This window comes from Cyprinodon tularosa, unplaced genomic scaffold (assembly GCF_016077235.1).
Source record: "Cyprinodon tularosa strain WSP-4 unplaced genomic scaffold, ASM1607723v1 ctg46, whole genome shotgun sequence".
NCBI lineage: Eukaryota > Metazoa > Chordata > Actinopteri > Cyprinodontiformes > Cyprinodontidae > Cyprinodon > Cyprinodon tularosa.
The window spans coordinates 1507501-1526513 of NW_024039185.1; the positions used below are offsets into that span (position 1 = coordinate 1507501).

The 19013-nt window shown below is 35.7% G+C and overlaps 1 protein-coding gene across 9 annotated transcripts in view; it reads right to left on the minus strand.

The window, feature by feature from the left end:
- Positions 1-19013, minus strand: part of LOC119793821 (actin-binding LIM protein 1-like) — a 31603-nt gene that overhangs the window by 2695 nt on the left and 9895 nt on the right. For 3 of the 9 annotated variants that reach the window (XM_038301095.1, XM_038301097.1, XM_038301101.1), the window contains exons 3-17: positions 18306-18489; positions 17930-18036; positions 15207-15333; positions 15045-15138; positions 12588-12675; positions 12431-12489; positions 9889-9966; positions 8995-9165; positions 6445-6474; positions 6210-6339; positions 5974-6057; positions 3691-3741; positions 842-906; positions 587-629; positions 467-474 (exon numbers count right to left, since the gene is read on the minus strand). In XM_038301095.1, coding sequence (XP_038157023.1) covers positions 467-474; positions 587-629; positions 842-906; positions 3691-3741; positions 5974-6057; positions 6210-6339; positions 6445-6474; positions 8995-9165; positions 9889-9966; positions 12431-12489; positions 12588-12675; positions 15045-15138; positions 15207-15333; positions 17930-18036; positions 18306-18489 — 1319 coding nt within the window. Of the gene's footprint in view, positions 1-205; positions 234-466; positions 475-586; positions 630-841; positions 907-3690; positions 3742-5973; positions 6058-6209; positions 6340-6444; positions 6475-8994; positions 9166-9888; positions 9967-12430; positions 12490-12587; positions 12676-15044; positions 15139-15206; positions 15334-17929; positions 18037-18305; positions 18490-19013 lie in introns of all 9 variants that reach the window. The other 6 variants (XR_005282137.1, XR_005282136.1, XM_038301096.1 and 3 more) reach the window with 5 other exon arrangements.

A 19013-nucleotide genomic window follows, 5' to 3' on the forward strand; every position in this document is an offset into this window, starting at 1 on the left:
GCAGTTGTAAAAAAGTTGTTAAATATAGAATAAATTATAGTTTTTGATAAAGAGCAGTAAGATAAAGGACCAAGTAGGCAAATAATGTGTCAGAAAAGTGAGTGTTAGGAGTAGAAAGTATGTTATAGACAATAGTTAGAAATGGGCTGGAGATACTCCAATGTAAGCCAGGATGTAGTAGTACTATTAATTACATTGCACTTACAAGTAGGGCGGGGTGGGGGAGTGCATGTCTGTATGGCAGAGAGATGGCGTTTTAATGGAGTGAGTGTGAGCATCAAAGTTCATTTAACAATTTCACTGCTGCTAGAAAAAAAAAACCCCAGCATGTTCTGTGACTTTTAGGCCAACTGAACTAGAAGTTCAGCTAAATCTTCCTCCCAGAACACACAGCTGCACACGGTGAGGGAGATTTGATGAGGAAAGCACCACCAGGACTTTTTGGAAATTAGATGGGCTGACATACCTTAAAGTCTGAAAGGAAAGGAGAAGAAATTATCAACTGTTTAAAAAAATAGTAACTGAAAGGTTTGAGAGGTTAGAGTTACAAGCAATGTTGTGGGAAAGATAATACCTGCATACTTACTGAATCTTTCATGGCTGGTGTGGCAGTAATCAGCTGACTGAGGCTTAAAAAGCAGAAATACAAGAAAGGCATTTACAGGATGCAAAAAATATATTGAGCTTTTCTAGTTATTTAGACATAAATCAATAAAATATCTTTTGATTTGGGTTCATTTCAACTCTTAATGTTCATTATATTCAAAATGTTTGAACAGATCTTAAACGGCCACTCTCTCCTTTCCAAAGGCAGATTAGGAACAAGATGTTCTGTTCTCACCAAACTCAGGAAGTTGTGGTTGTATCCGGGAAGAGAGGCTGTTTGGGATGAGGAGGAATCTGGATCTGTGTGAAATTGAGAGAAATGTGCTCTGCATGAGACGACTTGGAGTCAGGCTAAGATCATCGCCCAGAATAGATCCGACTTTCAAAGGAAATCAGTCTTTCTTAGCTTCTTCTAGATCATACAGCTCATGAAAATACCGGCACCTTAAAAACAGATCGCTCAATACAACCAATAAATGGGTTGAATTTTACCAACCTGATTGGTAGTTATTTGTCCTATGGTTAAAACAGCCAATCTATTTGGTATCATTTTTAACCAATCTATATTTGTAAAAGGACAAACCAATAAAAATTGGTCACTTTGACCAAAATATTGATCAATTATTTTAATGCCACTGAAAGCCAGAACCAGGGCTTAGACCACCATTCCTAAAGTTTCAGGTCAAACTCCTGCATCCTGCGCCGCTGTTGCTACTAATATTTCTAAGAATTTACTACTAATGTTAAAACCCAGGTTAAGGCCAGGACTTGCATGCTGTACTTGTACACATTGTTCTCTAGGTCCATAACTATTGCTTGATTACAGCCAAACAGTCAGAGTAGTTAACCATCTGTTACCATTTTTATTGGTTGTTTGGTTAACCAATCAAATTGGTTGATCCAAAACCAATGGCTGGGTCAGTTTGGTTGATCTAACAAAAATAGGTTTAATCACTAGATTACTTGTTTTCCCAACCAATCAATTTTTAGAGAGTGTATTTATATTCAGATTCATGACTACATCTATGGTAAAGATAACATCAGACAGATGGAATTTAAACTCTGACCTCTAATTGAAGCATCTTTATTTGTTATTTTTATCATCAAAAAGCTAATAAATGACAAAGAATTAAGATGAACTCTTAAAGATTTGCTGTAAAAATTAATGTAATTTAAGACATTCTGCTTCTGAATCAAATTTCATCGTTTTACCAAACGCAGTGAGGCTCTGCAAAGCTTTTGGACGTCTCCATAACAACCATAAAATGCTGACTGCATGCAAGATGTCTGTTCGGGAGGTAGAGATTGTAAAATATTGTTGGACTTAAACTGAGAGCTTTAGGAGGATCAGCCACATCAGTTTGGGATGAAAATATTATATGGAAAAAATATATCTTGGCCACTATTATGAATGGTGAATGTTTTGTGGTCTCTTTTTCACTAAAGTCCCTGGGAATCCTTGTTAGAGTGCATGGCAACAAGAGCTCCATACAATAATAAAAGATTTAAACACCCTGGAAACCTCAAGAAAAAGAAAAATATTATTTTATCCACTCTTTGCATTTAAGTAATCAACTCTTTTTTTTTTTTTTTTACTGTTTTTGGCACAGTATTTTTAAACAGTTATTGTCTTTAAGGTTTACAACACACACAAATACACAAAGCATTCAAATCTACACTTTAGATTCTGCTTTAGATTATTTCTAGATTATACTTTACATACTTTGCATTTTTCAATATAAATTAGAGTTTTTTATCACCAGCAGAAAAGGAAACATAAAAAAGTTAAAATATTATGATTTAAACCACTTTATACTACATTTTCTACAGGGACAAGTTTTGTTCATCAAAGCTCCTACATTTGAATTTTCCCTGGAGTTAAATAAAAATCTGTTGGTGATGGTCAGGAAACTAAACAGCATCATTGTGTGGAATTTCAAAATGAATAAATTTTGGCATTTGGCAGGCAGCAGCAGAGTTAGGAAATTTGGGGCCCTAGGCAAAAACAGGCAGGGGGCCCTCTTAATTGAGCAGACAACACATGAAAGAGACCCATTATACAGATAATGAAATTTTAATAGAATAGACATACATTATTTGTTCTAAGTTTTCTCCCTCTCTTCTTGTCCCTTTTCTTGTTGTTTTCCTCTCTATGTTTTGTACTCAGCTGACTTTTTATGCTGTCTCAAAAGAAATTAAAGATTTTTTCCAAGCACTAAGCTCACTTAGCTCCTTCCTGTGTTTCCAAAAAGGCGACGGCAAAAGTAAATAAGCCAGTCCCTTTTTTCACCGTAGACAAGCCATGATCTGCTTATCTGTTCTCCATTTTTCATTTGGATGAAATAATAGCTGCATGAATCATGACAGCAGACAAAATAGAGGAGAGCAGGAGGCGGGGTTACAAATCTACTTGCTCTGGAGAGCAGAGTTCACTGCTTTTATATGTTCTCGCCAAAGCTTCCAGTAGCAGAAAAAAGTCACTAGATTTGGCCCTAGGCGCTTTTTTGAAATAGAAGTGCTAGAGAGGTCTGAAAAGTCACTAAATATAGCGACAAAAGAGTTAAGTTTGCAACACTGCTCTTTGCATCTTTTCATTTTTTTTTTCAAATGGTTTGCTTCTGTCTGTTTGGACCTTTCTGAACATGTGTAGAGAATGGACTGATCCAATGTGGTGGACAACGGAAATAAGAAATAGTTGTATTAACCATACAGGTAAACAGTTTTATGGGGCCCCCAGGAACTTGGGGCTCTAGGCAGCTGCATAGTATTGCCTAATGGTTGGCAGGTTCAATTTAGGAAATGTTCATCAGACACAAAATCAACTATTCTAGACCATCCCAGTCACTTAAATCCTAAAGAAAACCTTTGGATGGCCTACAATACAATTGTAATAAAACGGATTTTATAATTTAAATATTTACATAAAGTAAAAAAAAAAAAGGAGTTAAAAAGTCTGATAGCAGTATAATCCTGATACATATCAGCTTTTCTATTTTTCTATTTTCTATCTAATATAGATTTTAAGAATTGTACGTGTTTCAAAAGTCACATACAAAGGCTTAAAATCATAATTGAATACAATACCTTGCTGTTTATAAATGGGAGGCCTCCTGTAGAAATCGAAGCCTTCATCTGCTAAAAAGAAGGATGCAAAGTTAGTAGAAATAATTTCAAGGACGGCACTTCTTTGTGCTTCAAACAAACTCACAGTTCTTGCTTTACTATGTCTATTATTTCTGTTTTAAAGCTTGCTGGTGTTTTGTGTTTGAAAATGAGCAAAGACATAAAATGCTGTAGTATTTCAGGGAAAAGTTCAATCACACAAAAGCAGATCATCTTCCTAACACAATGTTATCTCATTGATACCCTTTCCTTCCCTTTAATCAACGTGCTCACTATGGGAACCCGACGGTTTAAAGCAGTTTAACAGTGAGTGTTGGTTAGACAAACAGAAAACAGGACATAAAGATACAAACAGAGCTGCTAAAATAAACATAACCTAAGAAGGTGTAAATTCTTCTAAACTTTGACCACTAGATGGCTCTGTTTTAGCAAAACAAGATACTTTATCCTTGTTATATAGACATGGTTAATAAATCTGAATATTATTGAGAGGCACATTTATTTCAATAATACAATTTGCTAGATGAAACATATTATATAGATCTATTATTCACAGAATGGTGTTTTAAAGCTCTTAATCCAGTTAATTATGATTGTTTTCTGCTTTAATGGATAGAAAAGTGGACAACATCCTATTCCTTCGATGTGGGATAGGATGTAGGATTTAAAAGATGGACTGACAGGGGTCTTTGTACAATCAACCAACTCTTTATAGGAACAGAACTCAAATCATCCTCTCAACTTCAAGAATAATTTGGCCTCCCATCAAATGATTTTATAGATATCTTCAGATAAGTCATTATAACACAGGCCATAAAGAAAGAGATTTGGTAAAAAAAAAAATCCAAACGAAATAGAGGAATACCTCATCAGCATTATAGAGAAGCATTTCCCAACAAAAAAAAACACATCTAATATATACAAAAGGTTGGTCATTGACACCTTACAAAACACAAACATTACTAAGGAAAAATGGGAATTAGAATTAAATGTTATAATTGAAGATTCTACATGGGTGGACATATGTATCGGCTCTCATGGGGGAATTAGCTGCCAATTATGGAAAGAGTTTGATTGGAAAGTGAAGATCAGAGACTTTAATACTCCGTTTATCATTTCCTCATTCGTGAAAAATCCCAGTTTAGCATTATGTTGGCGAAATTGTGGAAATATTAGAGACACCTCACACATTTTTTGGGATTGTCCAGTAATACGAGGTTTTTGGGAAAATATTAAGAAGGAAATAGAGGAAATATTGAAATTAAATGTGACTCCAGAACCTGTGGTGTTTTTATTGGGAGCCATACCTAAAAGCAGATATAATGCAGATCAGAGATACTGAGGGTTCTTTTACTGGTAGCAAAGAAATGATTACTTTGCACTGGTGCGATGCAAAACCACCAACTTTAAGTCAAAGGTTGAAGAGATTGAAACATGTTTATACAATGGAGAGAATGACTGCAAGCCTGCAGCTTACTATGGATACTTTTGTACAAATATGGACTTGTATTTTATAATATCAAGGTATCTGATGGAGAGGAAAATGGGATGAGATACTAGAGGAAGGAGAAGTCTAATGGAATTCCACTATGGGAAGAGTTGCTTGGTCACGGATTACAGATTGTGGATGGTGTCTGCTCTGCCTGCTGTCATAATTGTGAAGATTTTTGGTATTTTGTGTTTGTCGTGATGTTTACTACTTGAGTTTGTGTCAGGAGATGTTATGTAAAATTACTAAAATGGTTGAATAAAAAGTTCTAAAAAAAAAAATAAGCTAATGGATAGGTGAGCTATTGTTATGCTTAAACAGGGAAAATCAAGATAAACTCCAAAATAAACGTTGAAAACTGGGATTTATCGACGTGAAGAGAGACATTTAGGATTAGAATCTTACATCAGGCCAATAGAAGAATTCTTTAGATTTAGAAATTTAGGGCTTATAAAAACAGGTTTAAAACCTGCTTAAATGTCATTACTAAATCTAATTTTAACTTTTTTTTATACTTAATAATCTATATATTTGCTTTTACTTTCTTACTCTTATTTTCAGATTTTATATCAATATTCCATTTTATTTCTATTGTATTCAAACAAATGAGCCTTGTTGCAGTGCATATGAATAATACTAAAAGATGTATTCCTGATAAACATTTTGTTTTCTTCTGAATCCTTTTTCAAGGCACTGCAGAAACTTAGAAGAAAGGGGGAAGGAGAACGGTTTGGCGAGAAGGAGAGAAGCCTTACCTCCTGTTTTAGAGAAAGAGTGGTGGCTTAAAGGAGAAGCAGTGCAGGTGTCATTTTTGTTTCCATGAAGCAAAGAAGTAGAACCTTGTTATTGACAAAGATTAAGGGAGTAGGAAAGTGTTAAGGAAGAAGGACAGATTTTGGGAAGGAAATGTGATAAAACAGAAAAAAGAAGGGTAAGGATCTGTTCGATAACACTGTGATTTTTCATAGAATATCTCCACGCTCTTTTTCACCTGGTCGATGGAAGTGTTTGGGTGAACTGGATAGACTGGGACTGTAGCTGTGTCGGTAACATATGGTTTGACCTCCAAAAGATCCATGGCTTGAAGATTTTGGTACGCATGGTCTCATTTCAATACTCTCCTGGAATAATGGGGGAAAAAAGACAAGGGATGAGAAACATGCAGATGAAGCCCTACTTGGGTTGTTACCTGGACATCCTGAATGAGGCCAGTTAATATTTTATACCTCAGTGGCTTCAGACATTTTTCCTGGTGACTGAAGAAGACAAAAAAAGATGGGAAAAGCAATTATTGACCTGCTTATTTTAATACTGCACAAGCAGGCACCAAAACAAACTATATCTTAAGGTAGACCAGCTTTTCATCTAAAAAAAACACATCTAAATGTTCATCTATTTATAGTCATACAAGGATCAATCAGTCTGAATTTCATTATGTTTACACAAAATTATAAAAGTCAACAAAAGGATCAGTCAAACTCTTCTAAGATATTATCATTTGAAACTTATTCTAAAAAAAAAAACAGGAGTCATTTTGTGAATTTTAAAATACAATAATCGCGATACAACTTACAGAACTTAGGATAACAGGATAATCAAACACTAATGCTCCAAATTTCACTTAAACCTACAAAGACTTGCATAAGTATTCATATCCCTGACCTTTGCTACTTTTGCCAAATTACCGTCACAATATATTTTGGCTGGAATTTATCCAATAGGCCTTCCCAAGGTATAGCGGAAGAAAAGGAATACATGGTTTTCACTCTTTTTATAAATAAAAATCTGAAATAGTGTGGTATACATTGTAATGATCTTGGCACTGATGACTGGTTTAACGGTTCATTCTATGGCATGCTGTGGGAAATCATCCAGCTCGATTCCACTCCTTCTGGGCTCAGACTGAACTTTATAACCAGGTTAGTGACTCACACGCTCATAATCGTCCTCTGTCAGATTTAGTGGTCACTAACCTTAGTTTTCCCCTCTACACAGATTCCGGCCTTTTTTTCGCAGATTTGATGTATTGTCAATAAACGCCATTCTAAATCACATCAGTCTTTCTGCCTGAAACTCTGGGTCCAAAGTTCTGAGTTCTGACCTACATGTTGTATTAAGTCCCTTTATGCGGAAAGCCCTAAATGAAATATAATGCAGCTAACTTTCTACAAAAGTCACATAACTGCTAAAGTTAGTTCACCTGTATTTAGTTTACATCTGAGTATGAACCCCCGTCGGCCAAGGCAGATGGCCGCTCACACTGAGCCTGGTTCTGCTGGAGGTTTCTTCCTGTTAAAAGGGAGTTTTTTCCTCTCCACTGTCGCTACAAGCATGCTTAGTGCGAGGGATTGCCTTCCAGTCAATGAGTTGATGCAATCAATTGGTTTTCCTTGGAAAACTTTGAATCAATTGGACTGGATGATCTGGTAAACTATAAAGTGCCTTGAGATGACAGTTGTTAAGTTAAATTGGCTCTATATAAATAAACTGAATTAAATGGAAAAATGCAGTTGTTCTGTTTTAGGCCTTAGAGATTTGTTAGAGCATACAGCATCATAAAGAGCAATGAGAACAGCAGTCAGTTCAGTGAGGATTTTTTGAAGAAGTTTAAAGCACAGTTAGGCTCTAAGATATTATTATGAACACTGAACATTACAGAGCTTTATTTAAACCAGAATATGAATATGAAGAATGAATCAACTGCAGATCTACTAAGACATGGGTGTCAACCTGATACGACAGTCAGGGAAGAAGCTTGCATTTTTATCTTGGTTTGTAGGAACAATCACAGAATGCTAAGGATCAATCATCCAAGAGGTTATTAATTTCTGATTTAAACAAATCATTTAAAAACTTTTAATTTACCTCCTTGGATTTGCATTATGAATTGGTTTGAGCGCTTTGCAAACTCTTCAAGACAAACTTGGTTTCTCAAAGCAAATAAATGAGGCTGAGCTGTGATATCGCTGCATCATTTCATTGAGTATGGTTTTTGACCATTTTTATTTGTTTTTCTTTGTAAACAAAATAGCTTAGTAGCTGAGTTTCACTACTGAGCTTGAAAGATTTTAACAACAAAATGTTTTCTTTGGAGTTGGATGAGTTTTGTTAATTATTATACATTATATTATTTATATTATTATATTATATTTCCGTGGTGAATTTATTCCATATACCATCTGTGCAGAATTAGTTGTTTTTCTATGATTTAAGCACAAGTCATTTATTATCTTAAAACACAGCCAGTTGGGGGCGTGTTCACAGAGCAACACATGACAGTCTGAAAGTTATCTAATTAAATAACACGATCCCATCTCCATCTGAGGAAGGACTGTAGCATCACCATGCTGTGGGGAATGGTGCTGCACAGAGCTGTTAGAGGATGCATAAGATTCTAGACTTTCTAAGTATCTCTCCTTCCATCATAACTAAGACACTGAACTACAAAAGGATTTTTGAGTGGCCTACCTGTAGTCAAAGTCCAGACATGAATTCAGTTTAGAATTTATTTTTACAGACACATCTATCTCACATTCAGCTGCTATAAAAAGAGGAATGTCACAAAAATGTCAGTGTCTACATGTGAAGAGCTCTTGAAGATATCCCATAAACACTTGCAGCAATAAACTTTAGGCTGTTTTTATCAGTGGTGAAAACCATACATCACTTTCCTTACTCTTTACAGTGATCCTCTACCTTGAGAAGATCCATCACATAAAATCCCAGTTAAACGACCCTTCTCAGTGCTTGTTACTTTGAGCATTGGAAGAAGTTACCTCTGCCAGGCTTCGTCTGTTCTGTGTGTTTCCTTTGTCGTCCAAAGCAGAGGAGTTGAAGTTTACAGACTTATAGGATATCATGTCTGGATGCTCTATATCGTATATAGCCTTGACTCTGGGAATTGCAGCTAAGTCTCTGTAATCAATGATCTCATTATCTACTTTTGCCTAGAAGGGGAGGTGAGAGGGAGACACACACACACACAGGGCAGGAGACATAAGCAGCACACAGTGGAGGTTAGGTTGAGGGGACAGATTGAACGGTTTACATCTCAGCAGGGAGGAATCAAGCTTTAGTCCCAAAGCACCATGATTCTCCTGACTTTGGCACATGAGGTAGCCTGATTCTTTACGTTATCTCACCTTCTTTCTGTTCACTTCTACGAATTATTTAACGACTTTGAAGATAAACTACATTTTTGGCTTGTTGGGTGCTTTAATGGGAATAGAGTTTGCTCCATGCAATAAAACAAAACAGATAACAAAAGGCTTACTGCTGGAAAAGACACTAAAGCATTTTTTTTTTTTTTGCAGAGATCAAAACTCAGTCTCAGACTTTATTGAACAAATCAAAATTTGCTCAATATTTATTCTACTGATCAATAAACAAAGAAAATGTAAAAACCAGCTGAGTTCAACTGGAATCCCATTTTCTCAAACATGAAAGCTAGTTCCGATCAGTCAAGTTCGAGTAACTCTTAAAAAATCCGTAAGTAAGGAAACTGACTATAATACAGTTTCCATAAATGTCCTTTTATTTTGTTAAAAAGACACATCTTTCACAAGTGATTCGTCCAGGTGGCTCCCCTGTATGAATAAAAGTGCATAACTGAAACAAAACATGTAAAACAAGGAGAAGAGACAATGGATAGAGGTAGCATGAGAACTTACGCAGATGGTTCTGCCGGGGCTGCTGGGCGTGCACGAGCCCGGCCTGGAGCTGGAGCTTTCGGATGATGATCTGTTGGGCTGGAAAACAACAAACTGTCTTAACCTTCCTCAGTTTAGCATGCATACAAGATTCAACATGGTGCTGTTTTTATGGGTTTATTAAGCGGAGAATTGGACCATCTGCAAGTAATGTTCAGATAATTAATATACTGTCAAAAGGTTTTGAAAATTCTAGAAAATTAAGTGGAAGGAAAATCGTAAAGTAGGACACACAGGAAAAAGTTTAAATCTAGATGAGTCATTTTTTTCTTAAAATAAGTGCATTTGTTCTTGGATTGAGGAGGTAAACGAGACATTTTGCCAATGGAACAAGATCATTTATACTTAAAATAAGAAAACACAATTGCATTGTCTTATTTCAAGTGCACATTATCTAATTATCTTATTTTAAGAGTAAAAATACTAATTCCATTGGCAAACTATCTCATTTACCTACTGAAATTAAGGGTACATGCACTTAATTTAGGACATTTTTACTCATTTCTAGATGTTTTTTCCAGTGCAGGAATAGGAGTGAATTTGAGGGGATGACTTAACTGACAAAAAATATGAAATATTTTCACTGAAGTATAACTTTTTGAGCTGTATTTGTATGTTAAAAAGGATTTTTAAAATATAAGTTTTACAATAAGCTGGCACTTGGCTGAGATTTGGGAGAATAGGAATATGAAGAATAAATCAACTGCAGACCTACTAACACATGGATTTCAATTTGAATTGATAGTTAGGACAGAGGTTGGCTTCTTTATCTTAATTATTCACCCAGGAACAATCAAAGAATGCTAATAATCAATTATCTAAGAAGCTATTCATTTTTTATTCAACCAAATTATTTAAAAAAATTTTGGATTTACCTCATTTGATTTGCATTATGAATTAGTTTGAGCTCTTTGCAAACTCTTCAAGGCAAACTTTGTTTAGCAATATAAATAAATGAGGCTGAATTGTAATATCACTGCATCATTTCATTGAGTATGGTTTTTGACCATTTTTATTTGTTCACTTCGCTGACAGAAAATTTTAAATATTTTCACTGAATTCTAATTTTTTTAACTGTGTTTGTATGTTAAAAAGATTTTTTTTAAATGCAAGTTTGACAATAAACATGGCTGAACATGGCTGTGATTTAAGAGAATTTGAGTATAAAGAATGAATCAACTGCAGACCTACTAAGACATGAATTTCAACCTGAACTGACAGAGAATTTGCAAATAAACAGAAAAGCATGCATTTAAAAAAAGTATTTATATAAATACAAACTGATCTAAAATTAGTTTATTGTGCACAATCAAAAGCATTAGAACAAAGCATCTACTGTGCCTTTCAAAAGTTTCATTCAACTTGAGCTTGTCATTGCTTCTCAGGAGTTTATCTAACAGACCAACACAAAGTAAATGTATGGTTTTGGTGATAAGCAATGTAAGAGACACAATGAACTTGTGGATAAGGGTGTTCCTGTCAGATCCGACTAAAAATGAAGTTTTTATCTCAAATTGAAAAGCTATTGAAGACGATTAAGATAACAGCCTCATTTATTGGTTCAGATCAGAGCTGTCAAGAATGATTCCTCCATGGCCTGGTTCCTGCATGTTAGGTTTGGCCAAATTTGGTTATTAACCAGCTCCCTTTGAACATGGGAACCTGCTACAGTCATTCAGCAGTTTGATTCATCTGTGTTGGAGCAGACACAATTAACACATACTGGACTTTGGTCTTAGAGATCTAGGAGATGGACATCTCTAGCTTAGATCAGAGCATACCCATGTTGGAATGGTCGAGTCAAAGTCCAAATCTTAATCCAGGTCAGAATCTGTCCTGTTTTAACACAATGTTAGCTGATGTTCTTTGCGCAATATGTCAGGGTTTAAACTGGTTTCTGAGAAGAATTGCTTAAATTGAAAGGATATAAAAAGAAAATCAAAGTTAAAACAGTTGCAACAAAATAATATTACAAACTATCGAATCAGAAGTCTGAACTTTAATATGGTTTCTCCTTTTCCTTCAGTTTTGCAATTATTCACTTTATGTTGGCCGATTATATAAGATCCAAAGAAATTTTATCAAAGGTTTTGGTTGTAATGTGACCAAAAAGAAAAAGTTCAAAGAAGTTTTAAAACTTTGGAAACACGCTTAAGTGGCCAGGATAAGCAATACGAGCAGCTTTTTATTAGGTTTAATCATCAACTGTTATTTTCACCCCATTATGTTGACATATATCAGTGCAGGAAAAAAAAGCAGGCCACAATACGATGTTGACCTTTAATTCATTTGAGGGGAAAAAGAAATCAAGGCAAGGCGTCTTGGCTCTGTTGACCTGAAAAGGAGATGTAAAGGAGTGATGTGACGCTGCGAAGTCACACATTATGTGGAAGGTTTAGCAGATCTCATGTAGATACTGTCTGATGAATGCAGCTTGTAAAACTAAGGTTTCTGACTATTTAATATATATATAAAGTGGGTAAACATGATGTTTCAGTCTTACTCTAAAGCTCTCCTCTGTTCTGCCGTTGTCTTTGCAGTGCGGGTGCCACATTGTTGCACCTGTGAAGGTGTGGACACATAGAGGAGAGAAAAAAATGATCCAGAATTACTTCTTTCTAGACATGATACAGAGTCAGTTAGAAAATCCCTACACTGACCTTGAACCAACATTTCTTCTCCCTCTGTAAACATTTTACCGCACCTGTAGCATCTCGCACAACCCGGGTGGTAATGTCTTTCACCAGCCTAGGAACAGAAAACAAGACAACAAAAAAATATGTTGTCTTATACAGGCAGGTGGGTGAATAAATGCAGTAATAGGTAAGAAGAGGATACCTAGGAAAAAGAACTGTAGGTCCATCAGTTCAAGAATTTAGAGATAATTCTACACTGGAAAAAATCAAAATCTAGATAAAGCATTTTTTTCTTAAAAAAACAGCACTTGTTCCATTTGATCTAATTATCTATCGTATTTTAAGAATAAAACTACTCATTCCATTGGCAGATCATCTCATTTACCTACTGTAAATACACTTAATCTAAGAATTTTTTACTTATTTTTAGATTATTTTTCCAGTATACAATTTTCTGTCCGCTTTGTGCTAATACCAGAGTCCCCCCCCAAACAAAAGAAAAAATAAATAAGAAAAAAAAAAACAATGACAATACACTGCACAATATGGCCACCCTGGTGCTTTCGTTCTACATTTGAAAACCTGTTATATCTTTTATCTGAACACCTGAACAACCTCTTGTGAAACACAGTTGTCACTAGGGAACCCTGCAACCATTCAGAAATGTTTTAAACACAACATTCCTGATGTCTGTAAATCTGCAGTTCTCCATCTGAGCACCTCCCTGATATCCTTAGGCTTCCCCTTGTTTTTTTGTTGTTTTTTTATATGTTAAGTTTCCTACGTGGACTAAAATATCGGTGCCTCTCATTTAATGAAAGAAAAACCCACAATAGTCACATAAATATCTTGAAAGTGATAAAAGTCAAAGTAAAAACAAAATTCTATGAAAATTAACAAATGCTTCAACAAACTATTAAAAAATGTTACTCCTGCTTCACGCCTAGAAAAAAAAATATGGTTCCCTTAGAAATGACTGAAAATAATGTAAACAAAGGGAGATATTAAATTAAGGTGTGTTCACTATTTAACATTAAAGCAGTCTACAATATTGTAATGAATTAGTGGGTGTATATATAGGGCAACAGGTTTTCACTGTGCTGTTTGGTTACATGGTGTATATCACACTCAACATGGACCAAGAGATTAGAAAGAAAAATATTGACAGGCATGCATCTCCTTGTAGCCAACCTTCCTGAACGTGGCCACTGGACAAAATCAAAGACAAATCAAAGAAAGGGATAATATGAATGCTATCGAAAGAGCCCAGAAAAACTTCTAGAGATTAAAGGTGAACTCAAAGCTTTAGAAACATCGATGTAAGATCACAAAACCCATTGTTGTTTGAGACGAAGTGGACTTAATGGAAGACGACAGAGGAGTTTATCATTGTTAAAAAAAACAAATCATAAAGTCAGACTGGAAGATGCCAAACTACAAAGCTTCTAGGTGCACAGGAGACAAAAATGTAACTTTTTTCCAAGGCACATCAGCTCTATAGACACAAATTTTAAAATTATGACTATCAAAAATAGAACACTGCCCTGCTGTGAAACATGGAGGAGGCTCCGTTATGTTCTGGGGCTGCTTTGCTTCATCTGGCACTGGGTTACTTGAATCTCTACATGTTGCAATGAAATTTGAAGACAATAAAAGGGTCTCTAAAGATAAATGTGCTGCCCAGAGTCAGAAAGTTAGGTCATGGATCTTCAACATGGTAATGAACCAAAACCCCCAAGAATGGCTAAGAGGAAAACATTGGACTATTCTGAAGTGACCTCTATGATCCCTGACCTCAATCCTACTGAGCATCTTTGGAGCTAAATATGCCTCTTCAGACCTGAGATGGCTGGAGCATTTTGCTAATAAGGAATGGGCCAAAATACCTGCTGAGAGGAACAGGTCCCATTAACTGTCGAAGGAATTGTCTAAATGCAACAATTGCCTCTAAAAGTAGCATAATTTTTTTTTTTCATGCGTTTTGCTTTTTAAATTAATTCTATAAAAGCATGGTTCCTTTTCATAGAATTTCTATTTATTATACTTTTGTCAGATTTATGTTATTTTTGTGACCATTGTGGGTTTTTGGTTCATTAAAAGAGGGGTACCAGTACATGTAAGTATAAGCAGTACCCAGCATGAATAACATAAAATCCACTTTATTTTTGTTTTCAAAAATCTTTATATGTTGTGTAATTGTGTCACTTTGAGAAGGAATTTGTAAAAAAATCCTTATACATTGATAACTAATACAATAATTAGCCTATTGAAGAAACAATACCATCAAGTGTTTTGATTGTTGGGCTTATTTGTGGGAGGTGTGGCTTTTTTTAAAACTACAAATTAGAAATGAGAGGAGACAATAGATGCTGCAACTGCTTTGTGCAAATTATGCTTCTGTTAATGTGGTGCAAAGCTTAACTTATAAGTGGAAGACTATCAAATAAAAAAAGGACTTAGCACAACAGAGACTTTTCTTACCTCAAGGACTTTTCCTGTAATGAACCTATGACACACCTCACATTTAACCCCAAACTGAGTCTGGTAGTCCCTCTCACAGTAAGGAAAGCCATCTCTGAAAGATAAACGACGTGTAAATTCAAACTGTGTAAATCCACATTCTCTTTGAAGTTGTGTACTTACTTGTTGATGAACTCCCCACTCAGGATCCTCCCGCAAGCTTTGCATTTGAAGCAACCAAGGTGCCACTGACCTCCAAGGGCTAACAGAGCCTGGCCGTTTTTGATGTCTCTGCCGCAGCCCGAACAATCTGAAAACCAAAAAGATTCACATTCATGAATAGAAATTAATGGAAATTTTAAAAAAATCTATTTTTACTAACAATCTGCTTAATGTACAATACAGCAGACAGATCATTTTAATATGGGGTTTATGGACCTGGATCCTCCTTTGATCTAAAATGCTTCAGAAATACTTTAAATTACGTCTTGACATGTAGTCTTATGCCTTAACTACGTACATCAAGCAAGTATCTGTTTTTAGGCCCAGGGAGCTGGGTGTTAGCTCCAATAGGTTATTTTATTGATTATGTATTGTCCTGCCCAGTAAAGTATTCACCACGTGTGAACGTCTTCGCATTTTGTTTTGTAACGGCGACAAACCTAAGTGTACTTTCTTAGCATCATTTACGTTTTCTTTTCAAAAACCCCAACAAACAGCAGCATTTGTCTTTTACAGTCCAAAAACAAAAGCAGATCCCATAGAATAATTCCTTTTCACAGAGATTATGATGTGAACAAAGAGCATTGCTTCTGCTATGCATTTTAAATTTGATTTTTTTTTTCTTTCACATGTTCGCTGCGTCTCCTCCAGGTGAAATCCAGATGTTTTGGTAGATCTCCAGCTGTGTCGACTTGAATAGCACTCAAAGGAGCTGTTCAAGTATTGAACTTTTCTAATTTACTTGGTTATTCAATTTCTTTGAGCAACAATATAAATCAGGGTTTACATTTAGATGTCAAAACATTTTAGTACAGCTAAAAAGAAGTAGATAGAAGCTTGAGAACGTACACAAACCTAACTCCAATTACAATATGCGAATCACATTGGACATATTTGCTCTTTTGAAAAAAGCACATTACAACTCAAAGCACATTATCAGTAATACAAAGTGTCTTACTTTGAAGGCAGTTGTAATATTGTCTTGTAATCTAACTGTAGTTTAAACTTTATACAAACTCACATCTGAGAACAGCTGTGTTCATATTAGGATGAAAGTACAGACAGATTAACCAAGTGGAGTGGCTGGGTGGGTTTTTAGTTCATTTTAGTGTATCAAAAATTAAGATGTCAAACTTTGTGTTATTTGGTTTTTATATGTTAACCTCCCATTACAATAAATTTGTTAGTTCATCGATCTGTCATATAAAAAATGTGTGGTTATATTGTGCCCAAAGGGTTCACTTTAAGACCACATGTCCCTCTTTTGGATTTATGAATGCTTCTAAAGCACCGTCTGTCGACACTAAATGTTAACTAAATGTTATTATTATTTCCCAAAATTATTTAACACTTTGTTTTCAATAGATGCAAGACTCTATTCTAATTAAAATATAGCATATTTATACTGAAATGTAAGGAAATGTTGAACTTGAACCTGCCCTGATGGATGTGGGACTGGCCTGACTCAGAGGCATAGAGACAAAGAAGGGGACTGAACAAAGATGGTTTACAAACCAAAGTTGATGAGTCCCCAATCTGTGTCCTAAGACTCTAGATCAAAGGTCACGGATTAGTGGACCGCGGTCCGGATCCGGACCCACCTGCTGGCTAATCCGGACCCAACCTGATTTAAAACATTTATAAATAACCGCATGTTGTCCAACAGTGTCTAATTTCAGTTGCAACGTTTTGCCTATTTGTACGGTAAAGCCATCCAGAACGTCCAGCACCAGGCTAAATGTGATGCCAATCACCCAATGAGCTGAGTCAGTCTGGGTTGCTGCTGCTGCTACTTTTAGACACAGCAGGGAAACCTGTAGTAAGCCGGGCGATGGGAAAGAAGGAGAAGACGATGAGAAAAAGAGAGCAGAGAAAGTGTGGACTGCTGGAAGAACCGTGGTGAACTGGTGACAGAAAAGTGAAATTGTGCTCAAAGATGACCCTGCAGATTTTGAGTGTGTTTGGCTCAACCTGCTGCTGTGAAGCAGGATTCTCCTCCATGAACAGAATCAAAAATAAATATTCATCCAGGCTCAAAATGAGCACCTTGATATGTGCTTTAGAATGGCTTTGTAAAATATGTGAATCAGGAAATTGTTTATATACCGAACTGAGCAATTGTAAACACACTTTATTTTCTCTTTTTTTTTTAGGTCTATGTATAACATGGATGCATAAACACCTCATTTTCTTTCAGTGCACTGCAAAAACAATCTAGAAATAGGTAAAGGTTTCTTAAATTAAGTGTATTTACTCTTAATTTGAGTAGGTAAGAGGATTTTTCAATGGAATTACTATTTTTATTCTTAAAATTAGATAATTAGATAAAACTCACTTGAAATAAAGACAATGCAATTTTTTTTCTTATTTTAAATGTAAATTGTCTTGTTCCATTGGCAAAGTGTCTCACTTACCTCCTCAATTCAAGAAAAAATACACTTATTTTAAGAAAAATTGACTTATTAAGATTTAAATTTTTTGCAGTATGTTAAATTCTGTTTAAAGTAACAGATTAATTAAAAATGTCTCCGGACCTTTACTGGTTGCTGATTTTCTTTATTTGGACTCCACTGATTTTTAATTTGTTATCCCTGCTCTAGATGATCATAGCTCCCGATTAATTAATGAATGAATAGAAAATGTAAACATCCCTTTGAGAGACAGCTTAAGATAGATGTACTCACCACTGTGATGACGGATCTGATTAGAAGGTGACACGGGTTCGGTGCAGCGCTGGCAGAGGCAGTCTTTTCCCCTGAAGGTTACGTAGTCCCCTGCAGGGAAAGGCTGTCTAAGAAGGAGACAAGATAAACAGAGATAAGGCAAAACCTCTTAGTCTAAACCAGTCCTCTCAACCTCCAGACCCAGAGGGCCCCTGTTTGCTCAGACTTTTTAGATGTGTCTCTGCTTTAACACACCTGACTCAATATTAGCTCTTTAAACAGCTCTGTAGAGCTTAGCTGCAGGCTTGATTCGTGTGTGTAGGAGAAGAGACACAAGTTGCAGGACAAACAAAGGCCAACGCATTAAACCAACAGCTGACAGAATATTCTGAATTACTTGCATATGGTGCAAACAAAGCAGGCTGGGTGGTAGGACTTCCCCAGGACTGTGACCACCTCCCCTTCCACAAATTCCCCACAGGTGGTGCAGGGCGTGCCATAAAGGCGCTGGAAGTCCACCGGGCAGAGGCAGTCGCCGTTCCTCATGAAGAAGCCACTCCGAGCCAAGTCGCAGCCACACACTAAGCAAAGCCACACATTCACACACAAACAAGAAGACATCTTAGAAAAAAGAGAACCCACAAAAATCTGCACTGCATCACCATATTTTACTAATTAAATTATTTCTTAGAAAGAAATAATTTCAGGAGCCTAAAAATGTGAAAATTGTGTTAGACATTGAATGCGTCTAATATTTGAGCTTATCAGTTTTTATGTTTTTCATTTTATATCGCAGACTTTTTTATGTAAACATCTATAAAAGGCTTTTAATTTTCCTGACATACATAAGATTATGTCATTCAAATGTTATAAAATTGAAAAAATCTCACTGCTACTTTCTATCCTTCTGAAGCTAATCATTCAGAAGGAATAGCAAGTTTAGAAATTATTAATTATTTTATAAAATTCTTTTAAGTCTCAGGTCTTGAAAAAAAAACACCACTTTTGAAATTCATGGATCCAGGAAGCATTTTTCAATTCAAAATGTCCAATGACACTTTTAATTGAAAAAACTTACTGGATGGGAAGCAAAACGTCTTCAAAC